We start from the raw sequence: 24,198 nt of genomic DNA on the forward strand, positions 1-24,198 counted from the left end.
TTGAAAATTTTGTTTAAGGATGGTTTCTTGGAGTAATATTGGTATTTTGAGTGGCCTTGTGGCTGCTGTCGCGAAGGCCGATTCGAGTTTCCCAACTATCGAAGTTGTTGGAAACAAGTTCTTCTATTCGAACAACGGATCTCAGTTTTATATTAGAGGAGTCGCTTATCAAAGCGACACCTCTGGCTCGACGAACGCAACCTTCGTTGATCCGTTGGTTGACAAGACCACTTGCGAGAGAGATATCCCTTACTTGAAAGAGTTGAACACCAACGTGATCAGAGTTTATGCTTTGAACGCTGAGGAAGACCATTCCGACTGTATGTCTTTGTTGCAGGACGCTGGCATCTACGTGATTGCAGACCTTGCCGAGCCATCTTTGTCTATTTCCACCACTGATCCATCTTGGTCTGAGGAACTGTACGACAGATACGTCTCCGTTGTCGATATGATGCAACAATACGACAACGTTCTCGGATTCTTTGCTGGTAATGAGGTGGTCACCAACTCTTCCAACACCGATGCTGCCCCATTCGTTAAGGCAGCTATCAGAGATATGAAGAAGTACATGAAGAGCAGCGGATACAGAAGTATTCCTATCGGATACTCTGCTAACGATGACTCCAAAACCAGAGTCGCTTCTGCTGACTATTTCTCCTGTGGTGACGATGATGAGAGTGCTGACTTCTATGGAATCAACATGTACGAATGGTGTGGTGACTCCACTTTCCAGACTTCTGGTTACGAGGACAGAACCAAAGAGTTCTCCAACCTCACTATTCCTGTGTTCTTCTCCGAGTACGGTTGTAATGCCGAGCAACCAAGAAAGTTCACCGAGGTGCAAGCACTTTACTCCGACGAGATGACCGATGTCTGGTCTGGTGGTATCGTGTACATGTACTACCAAGAAACGAACGATTATGGTCTTGTTTCTGTGGTTGATGACAACACTGTTTCCACCATGGCTGATTTCAAGTACTACTCGTCAGAGATCAACAACATCTCTCCAACCAGTGCCACTGCTGACTCTGCTTCGAGCAGTGCTTCCGAGCTCACCTGCCCAACCGGCTTCAAGTACTGGGATGCTTCCCAGGACTTGCCGCCAACTCCTGAAGAGCAAGTGTGTGACTGTATGTCCGCTTCGTTGAACTGTGTTGTGTCCGATGACGTTTCCAGTGACGACTATGAGGACTTGTTCAGCACTGTTTGTGGACTGGTCAACTGTACTGGTATCAATACCGACGGTTCCTCCGGTACGTACGGTGCTTACTCGTTCTGCAGTAGTAAGGATATGCTATCCTTCGTCATCAACTTGTACTATGAGAAAGAAGGAAAGTCCTCGAGCGCATGTGACTTCAGCGGCTCTGCCAGCCTTGTCAGTGGCTCCACCGCCTCCAGCTGCTCCTCTATTTTGAGTGCAGCAGGCACCGACGGAACCGGTTCTGTTACCGGTAGCTTCTCTAATGCTTCCGGCTCTGGATCTGGCTCTACAGCCACATCTACCGGCTCTTCCGAAAGCGGTTCGTCCTCCAGCACAACATCCTCTTCCTCAAAGAGTGCTGGTGGCAGAACCTACAAGTCTGAGAACTTGTATGCCGTTGTTATTTCGAGTTTGTGTGCTGTTGGTGCACTAACTGTCCTTGTTTTGTAAGAAGAAAGACATTGAATTAAAATAAAAACAAATAGCAGACTTTGTAGCTTAAATTCGCGTTTGATTCAACAGACGGGAAGGGTTGCTAATGCGATTTCATCCTGTTTGCCAAGACAGGATTTACGTATTTGCTGGAGGACTGTTGCTTTTTTTCGCCTCAAACTATAGTGAAAGTTGGTCGTGGTACATCACCCTGCATCCTTGCAGAAAATATTTGAATAGCCGCAAGCTTCTAATTTAGGAAGTTTTTCTGGAAATCAAATTTGAACCTGCGTCAAACAATCTCGCTGATGAAATTTTAAAGCGGAGAGCCAATTAGAATTCCTCGAGAAGTTTGGCCACCTTATTTGAACCGTGTTTACCACCTTGGAAAGTTGTGCTATACACATCATTGCACTCTTGTTTACCCTTGAAAGATTTTGATCTACCAAGAAATTATATGCAACTCTACTCCTTTCCTGCTGTGCCTAGACTTTAAAAGAAACGACAGAATGTTTCTGCTACACGGTCTGTCTACAGGGCGACCCAAACTCGGTCGTTATTGTTTGTTTGTTTTGTTTTTGCACTTCCAGCCCGCCGAGCCTCTCTCTCCTCCAGTTTTATATATTGTAAGAGGTGAAAAAAGTTTACCTTAGCTCTTTTTATAAACAGATTCGCTCGTTATATCTTTGAAGAATGCAGTTCAAAACTCTTCTCTCGCTTGCGGGCCTTTTGTCTACCTCTGTGGCCTTGCCGACTATCGATGTGGTGTCCAACAAGTTCTTCTACTCCAACAACGCTTCCCAATTCTACGTGAAAGGTGTTGCTTACCAGAAAAACACGGAAAATGCAACTTCCGACGATTCCTATGTTGATCCTTTGGCCGATGAGGAGACTTGTAAAAGAGATATTCCTTACCTCGAGAACCTCGGAATCAACGTCATCAGAGTCTATGCTGTCAACGCCTCTGCTGACCACGATGCTTGTATGCAGCTGCTCGAGGATGCCGGAATTTACGTGATCTCTGATCTTTCCGCTCCGGAAGAGTCCATCCAGACCACCAGTCCTTCCTGGACCGTGGACCTGTACAAGAGATACACCTCTGTCATTGACATGTTCCACCAATACGACAATATCCTCGGTTTCTTTGCCGGTAATGAGGTGGTCACCAACTCTTCCAACACCGATGCTGCCCCATTCGTTAAAGCTGCCATCAGAGATATGAAACAATACATGAAGGACAGTGGATACAGAGACATTCCTGTTGGTTACTCCGCCAATGATGACTCCAAGACCAGAGTCCCATCCGCAGACTTCTTCGCTTGTGGTGACGATGACGTCAAGGCTGATTTCTACGGTATCAACATGTACGAGTGGTGTGGTGACTCTAGTTTCAGCAGCTCGGGTTACGAGGACAGAACTAAGGAGTTCTCCAACCTCACCATCCCAGCCTTCTTCTCCGAGTACGGTTGTAACGCTCACAGACCAAGACAGTTCACCGAGGTTCAGGCTTTGTACTCCGATGAAATGACAGATGTCTGGTCTGGTGGTATCGTGTACATGTACTTCGAGGAGGAGAACGACTACGGTTTGGTTTCCGTCAACGGTAACAGTGTTTCTACTCTGGACGACTACGACAACTTGAAGACCGAGCTTGCTAGTGCTTCTCCAACCACTGCTTCTGCTTCTGCTGCTTCTGCTTCTGCTACCGAGCTTAGCTGCCCAACCAGTCAAACCAACTGGAAGGCATCTACCGACCTGCCACCAACTCCTAACGATGACGTTTGTGAATGTTTGGAGTCTTCTTTGTCCTGTGTCATTGACAGCAGTGTTGACGAGGATGATTACGGTGACTTCTTCGGAACCATCTGCGATTTGACCAACTGTGATGAGATCTCTACTGACGGAAACAACGGTACCTACGGTGCTTACTCTTACTGTTCTGCTAAGGACAAGCTGTCCTTCTTGCTGAACAAGTACTACGAGGAGCAAGACAAGAACTCTTCTGCTTGTGACTTCAGTGGCTCTGCTTCCTTGAAGGACAACGTTTCTACTGCATCCAGCTGTGCTTCTTTGTTGAGCTCTGCCTCGGCTTCTCCATCTGCCACCGGCTCTTCTAACTCTTCTGGATCTTCCGGCTCTTCCGGTTCCAGCTCTGGTTCTAGCAGCTCCAGCTCTTCTAGCTCGTCCAGCTCTAGCTCTTCCAGCTCCAAGAATGCCGGTGCAGTCAACGCATCTCCTTTGTCTAGCGCACAGTTAGGTCTCCTTTCTTTGTTCTCGACTTTCTTCCTTGGTGGACTCTCTTACATCCTTATCTAAATGCTTATAGTCAATCTAAATTGAATGGTTGCTGGTTGTTTATATGTGCGCTCTTATTATTAAATGCGGATTCTATTTTACCATGAAGATTTCTTGCAGCGCCTTGCTGTCCTCCACAGCCATGCGCTTCTGTCTAATCCATTTCTGGCGTAGGGCCATTCTTCCCGAAGTCACTGGCGGGGTGCCGCTTCTGTCGCGAATTGGGGCCAGCGAGTCGTCTTTTTCAGTCAATTTCTTCGACTTGGACTTTTTGGTGCGCTTGCTTCCCCCGTCGAGGTCCTCGCCCTTACGTTTACGCGATTCCTTGTCTTTGTGCTTCTCCTTCTTTTCCTTTTTGTCCTTCTTCTCTTTCTTCTCTTTCTTCTCTTTCTTCTTCTCCTTCTTCACCTTTTTCTCTTTTTTCTCCTTCATTTCTTTCTTCACCTTTTTCTCTTTTTTCTCCTTCTTTTGGCCGTCTTCCTTTCCTTTCAGGCTCTTTGCCTCCTTGTCCCAGGTACTCCTGAGAACGTCTCCGGGAACAAAATTGATGCCCCAGCGACCATTAATGATACGGTTCTGCTGCAACTTGTCCATCTGTGCATTGGTCTCGGCTTCCTTACCGTTCAACCGACCAAGGAGCCGCTGGAAAACATCAAGACCAGTGCTGTCTCCAGTATCCAAATCGTCATCTTTGTTGGATCGCCGTGCCAGAGACGCTCCCAAACCGGCATTGTCCTTTTTGATAACCACCTTGATATGAGAAGTAGTAGCATTGTTGGTTAATCCAAGCCCTTGACCCGGTTTCCACCCAAATTTTTCCAGGTGCTTGTGACCAAATCTCGAAAAATCGTTCGACCAGTTGGTGTTTCTGGGATCCAACCCAAACCTCTGTTTGGCCCTAGGAGCTCCCAATCCCATTATATCTAATATTTTTTTTAAACACTGATTTAAAAATTTTTGGAACCCAGTTCGGTGGCACACGTCTTTCCGTCAACTTTTTTGCAATTTGAAAAAAAATCAAACAATTAGCAGACTGGTTAAGCCTTTCCATCTGAAGCGAAATCCTTTGTGATCACGTTCTCAAGAAGAAACCATCGAAATTTGCTATATTGAAAGTGGCGGAAGCTGTTATTTACTGACTAAAAGCCAAACTGTTAACCAGCTGAATCAAACTTTCTAAGCATTCTATTTGGCGTCGCATTTAACATGTCGTTAATTCCCCAAGAAATTTCTGGCATGTTGCAGCAATTGCTTGCTGGTTTGGCATCGACAGATAACCATGTTCGTCAGCAGGCCGAGCAGACCCTTAATAAGGAGTGGACGAAAAAAGACCGCGTCGATATCCTTTTAGTTTGGCTTGTTCAACAAGCAGTCTCTGGATCGGACGACAGCACCAAGGCTTTCGCGGCCGTCTTGTTCAGAAGATTTGCTGTCAAGTCTCCAAGTGAACAGGGCTACTCTGTTACCGCCAGACAAATCGATCATGTTAGTGAGCAGGCCAAAAGCGAAGTGCGCAACACTTTGTTACAAGGTTTCACCTCTCCACAGTCAAATAACGTTCGACACAAATTGGCCGATGCTATAGCCGAGGTTGCCAAAGATGAGAGTTTCAATTGGCCAGACCTCCTTCCCGCCATCATGCAGTCGACCACCAACTCGGACCCAAGTTTCAGAGAGTCCGCGTTCAGGATAATCACCACCACGCCAGCGATCATCACCACACATCATTTAGAGGACTCGCTAAAAATGTTCCACGCGGGCTTTGAAGATCCAAACGACGATGTTAGAATTGCAGCCTGTTCTGCATTCGTTGCGTTCTTTGAAAACTTGCCAAAGTCTCAATGGACCAGTTTGAGTTCTCTGTTGCCGAACTTGCTCAACTCTTTGCCAAGACTTTTAGAGAACGGTAAAGACACCGCTTTGGCTTCAGTTTTGGAGAGTTTGATCGACCTGGTGGATCTGGCTCCTAAGATGTTCAGACCAATGTTCCCAACCATCATTAGCTTCTGTTCGGAAGTTGCACAAAATAATAACCTTGATTCTGCTGCAAGATTGGCTGCGCTCGAACTGTTGACAACTTTCTGTGAAACTTCTCCAAACATGTGTAAGAGAGAGCCAACTTACGCCACGACAATGGTGCTGGTGACTCTCAGACTCATGACCGAGGTTTGTTTGGACGACGAAGATTCAGCCGAGTGGAACAATTCTGACGAGATCGACGACGTTGACGATGAGGAAGAGTACAATGCTGCAAGACAATCTTTGGACAGAGCCGCTCTCAAGCTTGGTGGACAATCTCTGGCCGGGCCTCTTTTCCAATACCTGCCTCAAATGATCCAATCTCAGGACTGGCATGAGAGACAAGCTTCGTTGATGGCACTTTCTTCTGCCGCTGAAGGTTGCAGAGAAGTGTTGATCAGCGAGATTCCAAAGATTCTGGACCTTATTCTCCCATCTTTGCAAGATCAACACCCAAGAGTACAGTATGCTTGCTGTAACGCTTTGGGACAAATCTCCACAGACTTTGCCGATGTTATCCAAAGAACTTCTGGAGACAGAGTTCTGCCTGCTTTGATTTCCATGTTGAGTACCAAAAACGTTCCTAGAGTCCAGGCCCATGCTGCTGCTGCACTAGTCAACTTCTGTGAGGACGCTACCAAAGAGGTGTTGGAGCCATATTTGGACAATCTGTTGACCAACCTTCTTACCTTGCTGCAGAGCGCTCCAAAAAGATACGTTCAAGAACAGGTCATCACAACCATTGCCATTGTTGCAGATGCTGCAAAGACCAAATTCATCAAATACTACGACACATTGATGCCTCTTCTTCTTGAGGTTTTGAGAACAGACATGGGAGAGGAAAACAGACTGCTGAAGGCCAAATCTATCGAGTGTTCTGCTTTGATTGCCCTGGCTGTTGGAAAGGAAAAATTCATGCCGAACGCTCAGGAGATTGTCGAGTTGTTTGCACACATTCAGAACAATCTAACCGGCGAGGAAGACCCAGCAAAGGCTTATTTGGAGCAAGGATGGAGCAGAATCTGTAAACTGATTGGTAAGGACTTCATCCCATACCTTCCTGGTGTTCTGCCTCCGCTCCTTGAAGCTGCAAAAGCCGCCCAAGACATCTCTGTTGTTGATGAGGACGAGGTTGATGAGCTCAACCAGAACGAGGAGTTCGACGTCATCCAGTTGGCCGGAAAACACATCGCTGTTCACACAGCCATCTTGGACGATAAGACTGCAGCCATTGAGCTTCTCAAGTCTTACGCCGAGGTTCTTGGCGGTGATTTTTTCCCATATGTCGAGGACATTGCCAGCCAGATCGTCATTCCAGGTTTGGACTTCTATCTTCACGACGGTGTGAGAGGTTCTTCTGCCTTGACCATGCCAGCTCTTTTGAACAGTACCATTGAGGCCACTGGATCTAATAAATCACCACAAGCCAGCCAATTGTGGAGCCAAATGTTCGACAAGCTGGTTCACCAGCTGGGATCGGATCCTGTTCCAGAACTGTTGGTGGCTTACTACTATGCTATCTCCAAAGGTCTGGAACTTGTTGGTGGTGATTCGTTGACCGAACAGCAGATTGCCGCTGCCGGAAACTCGATTCACACTAACTTGACCGAGATCTACGAAAGAATCAAGGGAAGAGAGAATGTTGACGATGAGTACAACGAAGAGATTCAAGAGGATGACGAAGAATATACCGACGAGGAATTGCTGGACGAAATCACCAAGGGTATCACCTCTTTGTTCAAGAGTACCAGAGAACGTTTCTTGCCTGCTTATCAGTCTTTGATTCCAACGCTGGCATCCTTCTTGAACGACGATAACACGTCTTTGAAATTGTTGGCCTTGTGCTCAGTTTCTGACTTGGTTGAATATGCTGGACCTTTGGCGTTCCAATTTAAGGAATTCTTCATGAACCCTGTTGGCGAGTCTCTCACGTCTCCACAAGCAAGCATAAGACAGGCAGCCTCTTATACCGTTGGTGCGTGCGCCCAGTTCGGAAGAGGCCAGTTCAAAGATTTCTGTATTGCTACCTTGCCATCGATGTTGGCAATGTGCAACGTCCCAGATTCTAAAGCTGAAGAAAACCTCTCCGCTACTGAAAACACCATTGCCGCCATTGCCAAGGTTCTGCACTCTTTCGGTTCTGATATCCCTAATGCCAACGAAGTGGTGGAGAACTGGCTCAAGCTCATGCCAGTCTTGCAAGACGATGAGGCAGCTCCGTTCGCTTTCATGTTTTTGGCAGAACTCATACAGCAACAGCATCCTCTGGTCAGCAGAATGATTCCAAAAATATTGGACGATGTGGTCCAAGCATTGCTCTTTGGCGCAATTTCGGGCAAGACTGCCGAAAAGGTTGTTGGCGTCGTTAAACAGCTGTTGGCAACTCTTCCCCAAGATCAAGCCATCGCCCTCCTCCAAAAGTATAATGCAGAGGGAAAACAAGTGATAAGCGAATGGTTCGCGTGATTTAGCTTAAATTTGTGTATATCGGTATATATCTCCAATCAATAATTTGATATTGTATTGATGAACTGACCGATCCAGGAGCAATGACTAATAGGTTCCGTTTCTGATATCATGCCGTTTGAACTTTTGTGTCCTTGGTTTCAAACGCGTTAGCAAATAGCTTCAAATCCAACTCAACCGTGCCTTTCGGGATTTTGGATGGCTTGATTGGTGATGGATGAAGCTTCATAAAGTTCAGAAGGTATTTAAAGGAGTTCGAATACCCGTCGTCAAACAACTCCACAAATTGTCTCACTAAATTTGACAAAATCTCACTTTGATGAATAATTCCAGTGATGAAACGCAGTTTAGGTTGACTGGATGTGTTTTCAAATCCAAATAGGTTCGAGAGGACCTTAGAAGCGATAGGTATTAACCCAAGGTCTTGTAGCAAAATGTTCTTCAACGATTTGAAGAGACTGAGTAATCCAAACTCTTTGTAAATGAGCAAGAAGCTGAGTAACGAGTCGAGCTGATAATGATAAAGTAAACGGTGGAATGGCTCATCAAAATCTGAACCATTTTCAGAGAACTTAATCACCTTGTCATAGTTATTGCATAGCTTCAAACAATCGATGGTAGCAGCTAAGTTTAGTTCAACTGCCTTGTTCATGACTTTGTAGTCCAATCCGTGTTGTGACTTGAAAAATGCGAGGCGGGTTCCTGTCTTTGCTCTCGTTTTCGTCGGAACTTCGTCTTTGGTGACCAGCTTTTGCTCAGCAGAGAATCTCATGATTCCAAGCTCGTCATTGTTTTCTCTCAAAAACACATAAATTTTGGACTTAATGATTGAGCACATCAGAACACAATCTTTCAAAAGCTTGAGCGAAGTAGATCGACGATAAGACTCCGTCTTGAAAACAGAAAACATTTGTTGCGTCTCTGATCGTAACCCTTTGACTGGTTCGTCTCCGTGGTTCAGATTGTTCTCATAAATGAAATTAGACTTTCCTAATGGAGGGATGAACTCAAACCCAAAAGGCGCCTTGAGAACTTTCAAAGTGTGTTCACACTCTCCAAAAGCTCCAAAAAGTTCGCGGTTCAAATTGTTTGAAAGCACGAACTGAATTGTCTCCAGTAGTGAATAGATCGATAGTCTGCTACCCATGTCAGTGAGCAATTTGAATAGTTCCAGATAAGAGTCAAAAGTTTCTAAACTCGAGTTTATGGTCCTCAGACTAGTTTTGAGGTACATCAACAAGTTCTCCTCGACGGAGTAATTGAGTTTGAAATTCTGGTCCACAACTTCAAAAAGAATTCTCATGGTGTAGGCATTGATTTTGTATTGTTGCGAATCTTCAGATATACCCAAACATTGTGTGAAATTAGCATTGTTGATCTTCATCAAGACTTTGGACAAAGATTCCTGATCTGAGGTCTGTCTTAGATTGATGACCATAAATTCTCCTAGTTTCGCAAGAAGGAAGTAGCCGATTTTCTTGGAATTGGTTATATCCGTTCCGGAGTTGACAAACTCAAACATTCTCTCGAATGCCTCCGGCTTGTTCCAGAAGTACAGTGCTATCATCTCTTTTCCATGTGTACCTGAAGTGTAAATAACCAACAGTTCATTCAAATGTTTGAATGAGAGTTCAAAATTGACACAGATGTCGTGTGTTCTAAGCAATGATTTCATACCTTCAACAAGAAGTTCAGACGGTTCATGTGCAAAAATAGAATCAAGCAAAACATCCGAGCTTCGGTCCTCATTCAAGGTGCTCTGATTCAGTGTTGCACAATTGTTGAAGTTTTCGAATAGAGAGTATAATCCGTTGGAGTCAGATGGCAGAGTTCTTGATTTCGACGAGAACACAAGGCAAAAACAATCCCAAGTCTCTTTCTCATGGAAAGAGAAAATTAGGTTATCAAACAAATGTTTATTCATGAGATGCATCGATGCCAAGACGGTAAAACATCTCTTCAATTTCTGTTGGTCAACGAAGCCGTATTTGGGAGCTAGACTGGTAGTAGTGAGGAACGGTTTGATGATATTGTACTTTCTGAACCCAAGAAGGACTCCAAAGTTGCGAAAACCGAAATTTGGGTGGGACTGGTCCAGTTCGAAATGGTATTTGAAGAGATCAAAAAGGGCTAAACACAAACGAGAAGCCTTTTGCAACGAGGCTTCATTTATGGTGGAGTCCAAGACATTATTGATCTGGGTCACGACTTTGGTGATGGTCAAAACGGTGATAAACTCCAAATGGTTTGAGTCTTTGTTCGGGTGACTTGGGTCAGTTATGGCTGCAGCCAAATTTTTGAAGTCCACGTTTGCTTCGTTTTGATCGATCAATGATTCTAAAGTCCCCACAACGTCCAAAGTTCCATCCTGGTCTTTCTTCAAGGAGGAGTTCCACAGATCATCCAGCGAAAACAGATCGACCACCTCAAGATTGGAATCGTTGTTTTCGATATCCAAATCTGCTCTTCCGGGGAAAGACTTGTGATTGGTAACACCCAGATCTGACGACGTGTCAGAGGACGATAAAGAGCTAACGTTCGACTTCAGATCCAAGTTTAGATTTGCTAATAGTGGGGAGTTGTCTAAATACATCTCCTTATACATCTCCTTATTGAAAACAGTCACTGTATTCATTCTGAATCAGATGATATATGAATGTCCCCCTTCAAATGTCTTGTGTTTTTCGAAGATCTTTTTAGCCTTGAAACTTGAAGCAATGAGCAAAAGGTTCAACTATAAGGTTGCTTGAGTTCGCTGAAGTTGGTGGAAAAGAAATGGAACCTTGCAAATAACAGATATCAATATGATTGAGTGACAAAACAAGAGTGGTTGAGATTTTAAATATATCTAAATTCCGTTTTTGGCAAATTGATCAAGATCCCACAATTTAAAATGATACCCCATAATTTTTTAGTAAATACAACATGTCACAATTTAAACCTGCTTTAATAATTGTCGACTTACAAGAGGACTTTTTGCCGCCAGATGGTGCTTTGGCGGTCTCTGAAGGCCGGGCAACTATAGAGCTTATTTTGGGATTGCTTGATCTGAAGAAATACGACTGGAAAACAATAATTGCAACTCTGGATTGGCATCCTCAAGATCATACTTCGTTTGCATCCAACCATGGAGCAAAGCCGTTCACAACAAAGCAATTCAAACATCCTCTGGAAGATTCGTACAAGGAACAAGTGTTGTGGCCCGATCATTGTGTGCAAAACAGTGCAGGCTCGGAGTTTGCTCGCGAATTTAAGCCCGTTTTCACCAACATCCTAGAAACACAACCGGTGCCTACCTACGTTGTCAAGAAAGGCTATCTACAAGACAGAGAGTACTACTCGTGTTTTCAAGATACATGGGGGGTTCATCATACAGAATGTGAAAAATTGCTCAAAGAGAATGGAATCACACATGTCTATACCGTCGGTCTAGCATATGACTACTGTGTTCTCAATTCATCGCTGGACGCTGCCAATTTGGGATACACAACGTTCGTTCTCAAAGATTGTTCGCGCTCGGTCGATCCATCTAAGAACGAGCAAACAGATTCCACATATTCCCAACATGGAGTGAAAATAATTACAACCTCTGATCCAGCATTAGCCAAGGTTGAAGTTTAGATTATCTAGGTTGGAAAATTATTTATTTAATATAATTGATGTTGGGACTTCCGAAATTCGGTTCGGCTGCTCCTGTTGAGCAAAAATCCGACGCAAAGTCGGAGGCTCTCGCCAAATACAACGAAAGACGATTCAACCAGGCAGCTTTGTTCTATGGCTGTACCGTTCTAACTTATATTGCGTCCAAGATTGCGTATCGCGGAGTTGTCGCCAGACGGTACAATCCAACGTTTTACCAACACAACCACGTTCCTCCAAAGTTCTCTTTCTACAGAGACGCAGCCAGTGCAGTTGCTCATGCATCGCTGCTTGCTGTCTCGTCCATGTCGATGTTCGTTACCGGAGGATTTTGGTACTACGATATTTCAGGACCTCGAGAATTTGGCCAAAGAATGAAGCTGCTGCTCGGAGGAGCAGAGGCTGAAAAAGAGCTCGCAAGCATGCCTGTCGATAAAGAAACAGAAGACGTTCAGAGCATGCTGACCAGCCTGATCAGCGGTCAGGACTCACAAGATTCCAAAAATTGACCATTGGGTGCATTTCCGAATTTCCAAGTTTGTATATAGCTAATATTATGTTGCATCACGACATGTTTTATGTTGCTGTCACCTACACTAATTTTTTTTTTAAAATACGAATATCAATTAAAGCCACTCACGTGACCTTTATTTTTATTAGCTAGAAATTATTCTTTAGGCAATATGGTCTCGGAAACCACTCCGTTGCAAGACGAATACGAATACGATGAGGAGGATATCCATCCATTCGAGCTAATGCTAAAGAAAACGGTCTCGAAAAAACCCGTTATATGGGGATTGAGTCTGCTTATCGGGGGTCCTTTGATATATTTTCTACTGGTGTTTTTACCTAATCTAGCGCCTCCCGCGGCTGACATCCCGGACCTGACTATGGTCTCGTCTCCGTCTGTTTATCTTCATCCATTGATCCCCCCAAAGGCTCATCGGAGCGAGATCGAACAGCAGTTGAAAGACCCAGAGTCACCTGTCAAGATTGTTCCTGACTTTGAGAAATGGGAGCTTCTTGACTCGAGCAGCAAGTTGTTCAAAAAGCATTTTGACAAGTCTGACATTGACGAATCACTGAAACCAGTCAAAAGAATAATCCTGATCGGCGATGTTCATGGGTCTCTGTTCGAGTTACAGAAGTTGCTCAAAAAGATTGGATACGACGGAGGTCACCGAGACCAAATATTCTTGGTTGGAGACTTCCTGGCCAAAGGAAAGAACTCAATCGGAGTGCTGGACTACGTCATACAAAACAGGATTGGCTGTGTCATCGGAAATCACGAATGGGAGGTACTTAAGCGGTATGCACAGTTTCATGGCCTGCCTGCCTTGACAGTCAACGGGACCACAACTCCCGATTACCACGCTTCAGAGCAATACGATTTGGACGACCTGATGAGAATCGCCAAACACCTAACCCCCGAACACATTGAATATTTGGCACAATGTCCTATTATCCAAGAATTGGGACCTGTCCCGAGATTGACAAACAAAAAACAGACCAAATATGCACCTGTCCCTGCCGATGGAGTTGCAGTCCACGGCGGCCTGGTGTGGAACATCGAGGACCTGGAGGACCAAGACCCCGAATCCGTTTTAACCATGCGGAACCTGCTTCCTCCAGATTGGGTAATCCCAACAGATAACCGGCATGACTCCGTCGACGGCGTGAAGTCAAAAGCATGGTCCAAATTTTGGACCAAATATCAACGGGAAGTCGTTGCCAACAACACAGATGAAGATCCATTTACCCTAGGAACCAAGGTATATTACGGACATGACGCCAAGCGTGGGCTGGTAGCCAAGGAATTTAGTACCGGTCTCGACTCGGGCTGTGTTTACGGAGCTCAACTGAGCGCAGAAATCATATGGAGTGAAGTTATTCAAGGCAAGTCTAAAGATGCAATTGTCTATAAACGAATGCTGAGTCAAGTGAATTGTTGAGGTTCACGTCCTGTCTATAGTTCGATATCGTATTTGTCCACCAATTGAATTAGTGCAGATAATGTGTCTTTTTCTCTTGCAGACCGGTAATATTTTAGGAACGGCCGCAGCATTTGGGCCGTTGGCCTGATTGACTGTTGCAACTGCGCGTGTTCGAGGTTGACAAAGTTCGATACTAGATAGTCCAGAACGGCCACCTGCGATTCGGAGAGACTGATGGCGGGAGGAAGCGTCTGCTCATCGTACGCAGAACAGATTTGGATCAAAAGATACATGGCCAGTTTTGGCTCATCGGAGTTTATGAGAGCATCAATAAAGGCCTCTATGAGTTGGGCATCGATGTTGATTCGTAAGTCGTAAAGCGTGAAGAATATTATGTTCAGGACACTGTTGAGGTCGTTTTGGTGACCATAGTGATGCAAAAGGTGAATGACGGAGGTTCTATCGGGAAGAAGCTTGGCCTTTTCCATTTGACATATCACAAGCCGTGTTTCAGTTGATGGGAGCAATAGGTTGAAATGTGAGACGTGCAATTTGTGTGGATAGACAGAAAGAAACTCCATCAGATTCTGGTCATTGTTTTCCATTTTGATTCGCAGCCAGTTGTACGTCTCAATCTCCGTAAGTTCAACATTGAAGGCGGTCATATCTGTGTACAGGTTGCGGATCCAGAAAATTAGTTGCGGATCCAATTTGGAAATATCTGCAACCAGCAGTCGGTTAATTGAGCCTGTGATAAAACCGAAGTCCTGCGGTGAGATGTGTTGGAGTTTGGGTTCTGGTAGCACATCATACCAATTCTGTAATGCAGACATCATATAGGCAAAGTTTTGACTGTGGTTCAAAATCCCCCCCGGAAGCTCGTAGGGATCAACTTTGTTGAGCTTTTCTGATCTTTTAAGCACGATTTGGGAATGCGATGTTATTTCGTTCAACATGATGTATTTCTCGCAGAATTCAAACAGGCGCGATCCGGTGAAACTAACATTTGATGCGGATTTAAGCGCTTGGCCGTATTTGAACAGCTCGTCATGATAGAAATCAGAATTCGTTGCCGAGACGGTTCGCGGACTATCGATCAAATGCGTGAAGTATCGATACAGCTGTTCTATTCGGTTCTGGTTCTCAAGATGTGTATGCGGGGAAAACAGCTTCTCAAGCCATGATGGTGACTTATCATCGGAAGGAACAGGCGAGGACCTCCAAGAAACTTCGTCCAATCTGCGAAGATTATTGTTCCAGTACTGTTTGGCTTCGTCTGAGGGAACACGCCAGTTTTTGTCAAACATTTCCATATCGTTCAATGTGAGTCCATTTTTTGCCAAAATGGACTCATTGTAGTGTCCTTTGTAGATCGACCGCATTTTTCGCAAAAGTGCCTGACGATCTGTCCAGGCTGGGTTGACGGGGAACTCTGACGAATCAATATCATTTCGACGAACAACAGCACAGCTCAGATCTCGGCGCACGTCCAGCAAACCTACGGGTCGTACAAAGAACCCAAATGTCTGTCTTCGTAGCCCAAACATGGAAATTAATTGAACAAATATATTTGATAGAAAAATTAAGCTTGACCCGCGCTGGCCATCTTAAAAAACGTTAGTGAAAAAAACACAAAAAAACTACAAACAAAGATTTATTATCTTTGGGCTCAAATGAGAATAAATCTTTGTGAGATCCGGCGGCATTCGCTGTCGATGCTGCATTATAGATTTAAGATCCACAGACGAGTACTTGTTCAAAGATGGATACCGATTTTTTTAATTCTTTTAGGGCTCTGTTTCACCATTCGTTATCTTAATACAGGGTCTTACGACATAGAAAGGCTGAAAGGGTACGAATTTGAAGATAGGTTTTCGAAAAAAGCGTTGAAACTGGCCCCGATGTCAGAAAGAGAAATAAACTCAGACACAGACGCGGTGTTTGTTAGTGGGTGTAGAGACCCCAAGGTGGAAGCGAAGAACGCCCGCATGAATGCCGCATTTGTTGTCTTGGCAAGAAATTCAGAAGTGGACGGAGTGGTCTCGTCGATGAAGTCGCTGGAACGGCATTTTAATCAATGGTTCAACTACCCTTGGATTTTCCTTAATAATGAACGATTCTCTCATGAGTTTAAAAAGAGAGTTTCGGAAGTGAGCAGTGGTCCAGTCAGATTTGGCGTGGTGACTCCACCCAAGTGGAACTTCAAAGAGCAGAAGAGCGACCCTGTTTACTTCAAAGAGGCTGTGGAGTCCCAGGGCGATAGATGTATCATGTATGGAAACACAGCAAGCTATCACAACATGTGTCGGTTTTATTCCGGCTTTTTTTTCAATCATCCACTGGTCAAAAAACTCGACTACTACTGGCGTGTGGAGCCAGATGTGGACTTCTATTGCGATCTGACATACGATCCATTTTTGGAAATGAGCAAAAACAACAAACAATACGGTTTCACGATCGCCATCAAGGAGCTGGTGAATACCGTGCCCAACTTGTTCCGGTATACCAAAGCGTTCATTCGGGAGTATGATATCCAGCTTCCGGATGCTTGGTCGTTTGTTGCTGAGCGTCACAATGTGTTTCATGGCCAAAATAGCAAACATTATGCTAGTGTCACCAATCGGAAAGAGTTTTGGAAGAAGCTGGAAGAACGTGTGCCGATGTACGAGGCGCTGAAGCTATCACACAAGAACCTGGACTTAATTGATCAGCACTCGCTGGACAAATTGGTCGATCATAGTAATAAACGAGGGTTGCTGGCAGCCGCTAAGAACCAATTTGACGGGTCGCGCTATAATTTATGTCATTTTTGGTCCAACTTTGAGATTGCGCGTACGGATCTGTTCACCAGCGAGCAGTATCGACAATATTTTGACTTCCTGGAGTCGTCGCAAGGGTTTTTCGTTGAGAGGTGGGGAGATGCACCGATCCATTCGTTGGCTGCCGGAATGTTTTTGAATCTTTCAAACATACATTATTTCCGCGATATCGGCTACAAGCACTCCACTTTGGGCCATTGTCCAAAAAATTCGCCGAATCAGTTGCCGTACGAGGAAGGTGAGCGGTACAAAAAGGTGTATCACAGTCTTGACGAGGAGTATTGGGCGAAAGCGGATGCTCCAGCCATCAACGGGGCTGGCCACGGGTGTCGATGCCGATGCCCCTCCGACCACGAGGAGATTGAAAACTCTGGCGGGTCTTGCATTGCACAATGGGCCAAGCTTACAGACGACGAGCGGATGAAAAAGGGCTCTGTTCTGGAAAATGACATAATTCTAGATCTGGATGCAATCGAGAAGCGGGCTGTGCAGTTTTATGAGGAGCATTTGGCTGCGCACAAAGGAGATGGTAGCAAATGGAAGCTAACAGCAGCAAACATCAAGGAGCTCGAAAAGCTACAGATAAAGGGTGGTGTTCGTGATTCCTAAGTAATATCTGTTTGATAGAGGTGGTAATTACTAGGCCACAAAAGGTGATTGGATTCTGTAGCACGATTTGTTGCTCGCTCCAAGCGGATTTTTTCCAAGATATGCCCGAATTATCAGCGAATTTTTGGGAACTTTCCCCAAACTAGGAAGTGTGTACACCGCCTTGGAAGCAGCTTCTCCAAATAGAAATTCTAAAAAGCGGTGCACTCACGATGACATGCAGGTCCCTGTACAGATTATGCTTTATGCATCTGGAAACATTTGTGTGAGGCATTGAAACAATTACCCAAACAATCGGTTTAAAAATACGAGGAACTACCAAGCAAGCCGCGGTCCATACTTGACTTCTATGCCTGGAAATGCGTTATTATTTTTGGAATGCTCGTGATACCTGCCTGAGCTTTAATGCAAAGCTAGCCGATGAAATGATTTAGGGTGCCCTAACCCTTATGCAACATGGCTCAATTAGGTCCTTACGATGCAGGGCACAACTTTGGTCGTATGTGAGATGAAACCTTATATATGAGCCTGAGCCGTCACCTTGTAAAGAATTTACAGAGCCTGTTATTTCATCCTGACGATGAATTCTATTTTTTACCACCCGTCCATGCTCCAACACACTGTCCAGTCCACGATGACCACCCCGTTTAAGGAGCAGGAACCTGACTTGGTTCGAACTTACGAGTTTGTGGGCCAGATACCGCTCTTCCACCAGCTATCTGATGCATACACGCTAGACTCCGGCCCTCCTGCACCGGACCGATATGAGGACTCTGCCTCTTCGTCGATTCCCGGCTCTCCATACTCAACAGTTTCGTTCGCGTACAGTCACCAAATGACACCGATGCCAAGCAGCACATCAAGCCAGCCCGCAGAGTTCCCCCCACCAGCCCACGCCGCGGAAACAGCGTCTCCCTCGCTGAACCCACCCAAACGGTTTGTGTGCACACAGTGCAACAGCGCTTTCACACGCAATAGCAGACTCAAAGAACACTACCGCAAGGTCCACGAGGGCCACAAGCAGGTGTACCAATGCGACCTATGCACGAAGGTGCTCAGTTCGCGTGAAAACCTCAATAGACATCTTATTGGCCACACAGACAAGTATCTGTGCCAGTATTGTGGCCGACGCCATGATAGAAGCGACAGGTATCAACGGCATCTTGTCAAGTGCTACCAGAAGTTCCACAACAACAGCTAGATGACGAATAATGTACTATAGAATGGGTCGCTACGACGGGGAAAGGTTATGTTTTTTTGGTTATATTTGACGATAAAACAACATTTAAACTTTGTTTAATATGGTAGCCCAGTGGAGATTAGTAAAATTAACCCTTTTGCACCAAAAGGTCAAAAAAAAAAATATCACACATAACAATTTACGCATCACACAAGAGCCATAACTCTGCCAGAGCGTCCAAGTTGATGGTGTGATACAATGAACCAATCGCATTATACTCAGCCCGAGTATTACGAACAATGGCCCACTCCAAACGCGCCTCCGGCGAGTTCCGTTGATATTTACGACGACCACTCCTCGTCTATCCAACGCGCAGGGCTCCGGCAGACACATTTGTCTGCGCAGATCCAACAACAGCAGAAGAAGAAGCACCGGCCCAAGACTATGCTCTTTGCGCCGGACCCGAACGCGTCGCTGATGCCTCCGGTGGGGCCGTACTACGACGCTTCAAGGGGCCACTCTGCTGGAAGCTTTGGCAGCGTGGGAAGCGCGTCGAACGGGCCCGGGCCGTACGCATACCACGAGTACTACCAGCCACACACCCCGTATGCTGGTTCGCAGCACTCGTTGCCGTATTCCGGCTCCCAGGGCTCGCTGACCGGCGCGCCTGGCCAAAGACCCGTTCCGCAGTACGCCCGCAGCCAGATGCTGGGCCCCGGTCTGCGCAAGGCGTCGCCGGCCACTCCTGGCGGCGGGACCGCCAACCACGCCGCAAGGCTCTCGATCAACTCGGCTCTCTCGTTTGTCGGGTACTCTCCCAAAAGACCCACCGACTCCGGTACCCCGGACTCCACAGATACACGGGACTTTGACAGCGAGTACAGAGACACCATCGACGACGACTACCAAACCACCATGGAGATGTCCAAGCTGAGCGAAGAGGTGCGTTCGTTGCAGGTGCACAAGTCCAAAAGCGAGCAGCTGGAGCAGACGGTTGGTGTTTTGGAGTCCGAGAACGAGGCATTGAGAAAACGCGTCCAGGAGCTGGAGGCCGAGAATGCACAGACAGAAAAACTCCACCATTCGCATCAGGACTCGTACAAGTCTACGATAGTGTCGATGATCAGTCTTCTTCCTGATTACATCAAAAATAAGCACCATTTCTTAGAGTTCACGAAATCCGTCCAGTTGGACCAGCAGTTCGAACAACAGGTGTCTGATGCTGCCGAAAGCTACACCGAGCGGCCCCCAAGCGAGGCCACCGATGAAAAAGTGCTGGAAATGTTTCGCCAGGAAGTGCGGTCGTTAAACGAGACGGTGATCCAGATGGAAAAACGCAAGCTCGAGACAGAAACCGTGTTGAAACAACAGATCCAGGCCGGAAACAAGGCCATCAAACGACTGGCGACCCGGTCGCTACTTCATGGCGGCACAGGCCCGGCCGGACTGCGCAGAGAATTGCGGTTCATCGATATCGTAGAGCCTCAATTGAACGTGGAAGAGCTCAAACAGAACTCTCTACAAGTGTCAAAAATGGAGAAAGTGCATTAACTAGTAACTAGACGATCACACACCATCATCCGGACGCTGCTGCTCACGCTCAACGTTGGATCCCTTGTCCTGGAGAGAGTCGTATCCCTTGATATTTTCCTTCACCTCGCGATTAGCTGCGTCCTTGGCGTCCTTTGTCAGGTTTGATAGATCGTCTTTTGCCTTGGACGCCTTTTCGGAAACTTGCTCGCTCACCTTTCCGGTGGCCTCAGAGGCGGTTTGGGCAGCCTCTTCTGCCTTACCCAGACCCGAGGCCAAAGTTTGGCCCACCTTCAAGTTGATGTTATTGAGCACTTCCTTGGTGTTCTCTGCAACACTTCCTTTGGCCCTTTGTTGGATAGGACCCAAAGCAACTGGTTTGACTGTTCTGAAGGATCTTAAAGCTGCTCTGTTAATCATTTTTATCGTGTCATTAATTGGTTGCGATTCCCCGGTATTTATATGCCATGAATAATTGCTAAGAGCAATCAAATGCCACAGAAATACGGCGGTGTTCAATTACGAGCAATCGAGATCCTGCGTCAGGTGCAAACCGATTGTGGCTATGAAAAGATTCCATCCATTTCGATCGCCGCGTCAATTGGCGAGAGAAGGGCCCCATCATGAAGAAAAATAGACCATCTTGAACAGGGCACCATTTGCCAACACAATTGTACTACATAACCCTTTTTCCCCTTGTCATAACAATAGAATCCTATAACTACAACATAACCTTGGCTGGTCGACACGATTGACTGTCGTCGTCTGGAAACCACGCCTTCCTCCCAATTTTCAACCGGCTCGGTATTTTATAGTGGGCTACACTTTTTTTTTAGTAACCGTTTCAAATCTCACTCCTTTATAGATAAACTTTCCAGTTTATTGCGATGAGGTTTCCACCAAAACTGTTTCGCAGACGATTGCTGGTTATCTATGCTCTTGTGGCCACGGTCACAATAACCGCGGTGGGACTGTTGCAATATTCCGCGTTGAAGACCCAACAGCAAAAAATCAACGCCCAGTTGGTTTCACGAGTAACTTCGGTGTTCAACGGCAAATTGCGACCCCAATGCGACAGGTTCACGTCCTACAATAACAACCCGCAAGATTTCTGGCAATACTACGGCTATGACGAGTATAATAACAACTTGGCCCAGAACGAGCTCACCAAACTGCTCGTGATAACCTCTGATCAGCAAACAGAGTTGCATAGATTGCACTCTCTTTTGCGCGAATCGTATCTCACCGAGAAGTCGTCGCTGTTTCGCAATTTCCAGGACTTGTACTCGCGTCATTTCGACGAATCCAGCCAGGGCATAGTCTTTGTGTCGGGCAAAGAATATTATTGGCTAACCATACTGTCCATAAAGTACATTCGTCACGAATTGAAGGACCCAACCCCAATTGAAGTGTTTATGCCCTTTTACGATAAAAAAGACCACTTCTGCAACAAAATGGCGCTGGTTTTCCCAGACGTTTCCTGCTCATACTTCAACAACTATCTACCTTCCAGAACCGTTGCTAACATGAAAGGTTATCAGTTCAAGGCGTTGGCCCTGTTGCTTACCAAATTTTCCAATGTGCTGTATTTGGACTCGGACAACATCCCAATCGAAGCCCCGGCCACCTTGTTCAAGAGCGAAAAGTACCTCAAACACGGCATGATTTGTTGGCCAGATTTCTGGAAACGGTCGACCCATCCGTCTTTCTACGAAGTCAGTGGACTGGGTCCACAGAGCCGGGTCATTGCTTCCACGCCGTCTGTCGAGTCTGGCCAAATGATGGTCAACAAGAAAACGCATCTGGAAACCTTGTTGCTGGCGTATTATTACAATCTCCACGGTCCAGATTACTTTTATCCACTATTCTCCCAAGGATTTCCCGGAGAAGGAGACAAAGAAACGTTCTATCTTGCCAGCAGAGTTACAGGAGAAGGATCTTTCCTCATGACGGGAATTAAGACCAAAATCGTCGGCTACATCGACTCCCAGAACATGTTCCATGGCCAATCGATTTTGCAGGTGGACCCTGACGATGTGAACAAATACGCGTTTTTCCATTGCAATTATCCAAAACTCCAGGTGGACCAGCTCACGCGGTCTTATTTCTACGATACAGACACAAATACCAGACGCCGGTCTTGGCAGATCATGAGAGACGCCAAGAAAGATAGCAATGCGGGCGGATTGGTGATGTTGAAGAAGGGAATCAAGTTCGATTTGGAATTACGGGTCTGGGTGTTGATCTATGAACTGCTCACAAAGGACTTCAAAGGGTTTCGGTTGTTCGAGACCATCGGAAACGACGAGATGGGCGACGTTGTCAAGGAACACATCTTCTTCCTCAAGAACCAGGGCACATTGATTACGTAACGGATTAGCTAACAAAAGACGACTAATGATAGGAAAAAGTAAAGGAAAAAAAGTGTTACTGCGAAAACAAAGGGTGTCTGATGATTCGGCGGTTTTATTCGACGATTTTGGGGAGTTCTGTTGGGAAGTTCCCCAAGAACACGAGTGATATACCCACGACCGATTTGTTGATCAAGTTGGGGTTTGTTAGCCAGCCAAATTCGGGACTTACTCATTGGCTTCCGCTAGGGCTTTGGACTGTTCGGAACATTATAGGCATAATTCGCAAGCATCATGACAAGATCGGGTGTCAGGAGGTTTCGTTATCTGTGATGTCGCATCATTCGCTGTGGGACAAGACAAAAAGATGGCAAAATGACGAGTTGTTCAAAGTCGGCGAGTTCTGTTTAGCTGCCACTGCCGAAGAAGAGATCACCCAATTAGTTCAAAGATATGCTGACAGTTACAAGAAGCTTCCGATCATTACTTATCAAATTGGACGCAAATATAGAAACGAAAAGAGACCCAGAGGCGGTCTTTTACGAGGAAGAGAATTTATCATGAAGGACGCTTATTCTTTTGATGTTAATCAGACCAACGCTTTGAAGTCGTTTGAGAAGATGAATCAGGTGTATTATGACATTTTCAAAGAAATCAAGGTCCCGTTCGTGAAGGCGAACGCCGACTCCGGAGACATTGGCGGCGATTTGAGCTACGAGTGGCACTTTGTGAGCGAGCACGGAGAAGACACTCTGCTGGAATGCGATGCTTGTGGGGTTATTGGCAACATCGAAAGAGTGAGACCGCATTTTGAAGATGGCAAGTATGCCAACGAAGCACAGGTGAATTATCATCTGACTAAAGACGGCGATTTGTGCGTGGTGTACTCTCCAAAAGGACGGAGAGTGAATTACAAGTTTTTGAAAGAGGAGGATCTTGTTGATTTTCGGCCGGGCTTGAGCAGTCAAGAGGCGATCGAGATCTTCAAGGACCCGCAACAGAGCGAGTTCAAAAACATCATTCGGGTCATGGACGTTGGTGTTGGACCAGGCACTTTGCTTCCGGATTTGGAGGTTCCGTATGTTCGGTCTCGTATGACCACTTTTGAAGACGTTTCTTTCACGGACGCTCAGGACGGAGACACGTGTTCTCTGTGCAAGGCTGGCCAGCTCAAGAGTTTCAAAGGAATTGAGGTTGGCCACACTTTTTATTTGGGCAAGAAGTATAGCGAGGCTTTGAACGCCGGGTTTGCCGACTCCGAGGGCCAGAAACAGCTGTATGAAATGGGATGTTATGGAATTGGGGTGAGCAGACTTGTTGCTGCAATTGCAGAAGCCACCCGAGACTCGTATGGGCTTAGATGGCCGGCCAGTGTTGCGCCTGTTCAGTTGGACGTTGTTGTTGCTGGGTCTTTCACTGGCGACAAAACAGCTGTGGACGAGCTTGTTTCGAACATGCAAGGGGTGCGTGTGCGGGTGGACGACGAGGACGGGGGATTGGGAGAGAAACTTGCTCGGTCGAAGCGAATTGGCATTCCGTTACAACTGATCGTTGGCAAACAGTACCCGCAGGTGGAAATAGAGATTAGAGGAGCACATGGAGATCTGGGCAAGCTGGAAACAGAAATCCAGGACCAGAACGGATTGAAGAAGCTGGTTGTTGATATACAAAAAGCGCCCGAAACGGTGCGCAAACTACTAAGTGTCATGTAAATAGTGGACAT

At 46.0% G+C, this 24,198-nt stretch overlaps 21 protein-coding genes across 21 annotated transcripts; 12 read left to right on the forward strand and 9 right to left on the reverse strand.

Annotated features, from left to right (window-relative positions):
- Nucleotides 1-13: 13 nt before the first annotated feature.
- On the reverse strand, nucleotides 14-4,846 carry OGAPHI_006434 (uncharacterized protein; the record flags this gene model as incomplete). The annotated part of the gene is made up of 5 exons (XM_046207721.1): nucleotides 14-965; nucleotides 1,319-1,572; nucleotides 2,549-3,530; nucleotides 3,614-3,930; nucleotides 4,031-4,846. 5 exons carry the CDS (start codon nucleotides 4,844-4,846, stop codon nucleotides 14-16), a joined length of 3,321 nt encoding a protein of 1,106 aa, XP_046058699.1.
- On the forward strand, nucleotides 20-1,651 carry OGAPHI_006435 (uncharacterized protein; the record flags this gene model as incomplete). Its single annotated transcript, XM_046207722.1, has 1 exon — nucleotides 20-1,651. One exon carries the CDS (start codon nucleotides 20-22, stop codon nucleotides 1,649-1,651), a length of 1,632 nt encoding a protein of 543 aa, XP_046058700.1.
- OGAPHI_006436 (uncharacterized protein) lies at nucleotides 2,327-3,949 on the forward strand (the record flags this gene model as incomplete). The annotated part of the gene is made up of 1 exon (XM_046207723.1): nucleotides 2,327-3,949. The coding sequence occupies one exon, from the start codon at nucleotides 2,327-2,329 to the stop codon at nucleotides 3,947-3,949; it is 1,623 nt and encodes a 540-aa protein (XP_046058701.1).
- A 288-nt stretch (nucleotides 4,847-5,134) lies between the features above and the next one.
- Nucleotides 5,135-8,413, forward strand: OGAPHI_006437 (uncharacterized protein; the record flags this gene model as incomplete). The annotated part of the gene is made up of 1 exon (XM_046207724.1): nucleotides 5,135-8,413. One exon carries the CDS (start codon nucleotides 5,135-5,137, stop codon nucleotides 8,411-8,413), a length of 3,279 nt encoding a protein of 1,092 aa, XP_046058702.1.
- Nucleotides 5,767-6,030, reverse strand: OGAPHI_006438 (uncharacterized protein; the record flags this gene model as incomplete). Its single annotated transcript, XM_046207726.1, has 1 exon — nucleotides 5,767-6,030. One exon carries the CDS (start codon nucleotides 6,028-6,030, stop codon nucleotides 5,767-5,769), a length of 264 nt encoding a protein of 87 aa, XP_046058703.1.
- Nucleotides 6,116-6,547, reverse strand: OGAPHI_006439 (uncharacterized protein; the record flags this gene model as incomplete). Its single annotated transcript, XM_046207727.1, has 1 exon — nucleotides 6,116-6,547. One exon carries the CDS (start codon nucleotides 6,545-6,547, stop codon nucleotides 6,116-6,118), a length of 432 nt encoding a protein of 143 aa, XP_046058704.1.
- Nucleotides 6,914-7,745, reverse strand: OGAPHI_006440 (uncharacterized protein; the record flags this gene model as incomplete). Its single annotated transcript, XM_046207728.1, has 2 exons — nucleotides 6,914-7,349; nucleotides 7,696-7,745. The coding sequence occupies 2 exons, from the start codon at nucleotides 7,743-7,745 to the stop codon at nucleotides 6,914-6,916; spliced, it is 486 nt and encodes a 161-aa protein (XP_046058705.1).
- On the reverse strand, nucleotides 7,793-8,209 carry OGAPHI_006441 (uncharacterized protein; the record flags this gene model as incomplete). The annotated part of the gene is made up of 1 exon (XM_046207729.1): nucleotides 7,793-8,209. One exon carries the CDS (start codon nucleotides 8,207-8,209, stop codon nucleotides 7,793-7,795), a length of 417 nt encoding a protein of 138 aa, XP_046058706.1.
- A 109-nt stretch (nucleotides 8,414-8,522) lies between the features above and the next one.
- On the reverse strand, nucleotides 8,523-11,048 carry OGAPHI_006442 (uncharacterized protein; the record flags this gene model as incomplete). The annotated part of the gene is made up of 1 exon (XM_046207730.1): nucleotides 8,523-11,048. The coding sequence occupies one exon, from the start codon at nucleotides 11,046-11,048 to the stop codon at nucleotides 8,523-8,525; it is 2,526 nt and encodes an 841-aa protein (XP_046058707.1).
- Nucleotides 9,238-10,680, forward strand: OGAPHI_006443 (uncharacterized protein; the record flags this gene model as incomplete). Its single annotated transcript, XM_046207731.1, has 2 exons — nucleotides 9,238-9,282; nucleotides 10,201-10,680. The coding sequence occupies 2 exons, from the start codon at nucleotides 9,238-9,240 to the stop codon at nucleotides 10,678-10,680; spliced, it is 525 nt and encodes a 174-aa protein (XP_046058708.1).
- Nucleotides 11,049-11,338: 290 nt separating the features above from the next.
- OGAPHI_006444 (uncharacterized protein) lies at nucleotides 11,339-12,034 on the forward strand (the record flags this gene model as incomplete). Its single annotated transcript, XM_046207732.1, has 1 exon — nucleotides 11,339-12,034. The coding sequence occupies one exon, from the start codon at nucleotides 11,339-11,341 to the stop codon at nucleotides 12,032-12,034; it is 696 nt and encodes a 231-aa protein (XP_046058709.1).
- Nucleotides 12,035-12,072: 38 nt separating this feature from the next.
- Nucleotides 12,073-12,561, forward strand: OGAPHI_006445 (uncharacterized protein; the record flags this gene model as incomplete). Its single annotated transcript, XM_046207733.1, has 1 exon — nucleotides 12,073-12,561. One exon carries the CDS (start codon nucleotides 12,073-12,075, stop codon nucleotides 12,559-12,561), a length of 489 nt encoding a protein of 162 aa, XP_046058710.1.
- Nucleotides 12,562-12,735: 174 nt separating this feature from the next.
- Nucleotides 12,736-14,004, forward strand: OGAPHI_006446 (uncharacterized protein; the record flags this gene model as incomplete). Its single annotated transcript, XM_046207734.1, has 1 exon — nucleotides 12,736-14,004. One exon carries the CDS (start codon nucleotides 12,736-12,738, stop codon nucleotides 14,002-14,004), a length of 1,269 nt encoding a protein of 422 aa, XP_046058711.1.
- Nucleotides 14,005-14,018: 14 nt separating this feature from the next.
- On the reverse strand, nucleotides 14,019-14,822 carry OGAPHI_006447 (uncharacterized protein; the record flags this gene model as incomplete). The annotated part of the gene is made up of 1 exon (XM_046207735.1): nucleotides 14,019-14,822. The coding sequence occupies one exon, from the start codon at nucleotides 14,820-14,822 to the stop codon at nucleotides 14,019-14,021; it is 804 nt and encodes a 267-aa protein (XP_046058712.1).
- Nucleotides 14,823-14,843: 21 nt separating this feature from the next.
- On the reverse strand, nucleotides 14,844-15,533 carry OGAPHI_006448 (uncharacterized protein; the record flags this gene model as incomplete). Its single annotated transcript, XM_046207737.1, has 1 exon — nucleotides 14,844-15,533. A coding segment is annotated over one exon (690 nt), but the record flags the coding sequence as incomplete, so codon positions are not given.
- A 168-nt stretch (nucleotides 15,534-15,701) lies between these two features.
- Nucleotides 15,702-17,414, forward strand: OGAPHI_006449 (uncharacterized protein; the record flags this gene model as incomplete). Its single annotated transcript, XM_046207738.1, has 1 exon — nucleotides 15,702-17,414. The coding sequence occupies one exon, from the start codon at nucleotides 15,702-15,704 to the stop codon at nucleotides 17,412-17,414; it is 1,713 nt and encodes a 570-aa protein (XP_046058714.1).
- A 634-nt stretch (nucleotides 17,415-18,048) lies between these two features.
- OGAPHI_006450 (uncharacterized protein) lies at nucleotides 18,049-18,615 on the forward strand (the record flags this gene model as incomplete). Its single annotated transcript, XM_046207739.1, has 1 exon — nucleotides 18,049-18,615. The coding sequence occupies one exon, from the start codon at nucleotides 18,049-18,051 to the stop codon at nucleotides 18,613-18,615; it is 567 nt and encodes a 188-aa protein (XP_046058715.1).
- Nucleotides 18,616-18,852: 237 nt separating this feature from the next.
- On the forward strand, nucleotides 18,853-20,145 carry OGAPHI_006451 (uncharacterized protein; the record flags this gene model as incomplete). The annotated part of the gene is made up of 1 exon (XM_046207740.1): nucleotides 18,853-20,145. One exon carries the CDS (start codon nucleotides 18,853-18,855, stop codon nucleotides 20,143-20,145), a length of 1,293 nt encoding a protein of 430 aa, XP_046058716.1.
- Nucleotides 20,146-20,160: 15 nt separating this feature from the next.
- OGAPHI_006452 (uncharacterized protein) lies at nucleotides 20,161-20,544 on the reverse strand (the record flags this gene model as incomplete). Its single annotated transcript, XM_046207741.1, has 1 exon — nucleotides 20,161-20,544. The coding sequence occupies one exon, from the start codon at nucleotides 20,542-20,544 to the stop codon at nucleotides 20,161-20,163; it is 384 nt and encodes a 127-aa protein (XP_046058717.1).
- A 467-nt stretch (nucleotides 20,545-21,011) lies between these two features.
- On the forward strand, nucleotides 21,012-22,496 carry OGAPHI_006453 (uncharacterized protein; the record flags this gene model as incomplete). The annotated part of the gene is made up of 1 exon (XM_046207742.1): nucleotides 21,012-22,496. One exon carries the CDS (start codon nucleotides 21,012-21,014, stop codon nucleotides 22,494-22,496), a length of 1,485 nt encoding a protein of 494 aa, XP_046058718.1.
- Nucleotides 22,497-22,576: 80 nt separating this feature from the next.
- Nucleotides 22,577-24,187, forward strand: OGAPHI_006454 (uncharacterized protein; the record flags this gene model as incomplete). The annotated part of the gene is made up of 1 exon (XM_046207743.1): nucleotides 22,577-24,187. The coding sequence occupies one exon, from the start codon at nucleotides 22,577-22,579 to the stop codon at nucleotides 24,185-24,187; it is 1,611 nt and encodes a 536-aa protein (XP_046058719.1).
- Nucleotides 24,188-24,198: the final 11 nt, after the last annotated feature.

The sequence above is a fragment of the Ogataea philodendri genome (assembly GCF_020536065.1).
Source record: "Ogataea philodendri strain CBS6075 chromosome Unknown scaffold14, whole genome shotgun sequence".
Classification (NCBI taxonomy): domain Eukaryota; kingdom Fungi; phylum Ascomycota; class Pichiomycetes; order Pichiales; family Pichiaceae; genus Ogataea; species Ogataea philodendri.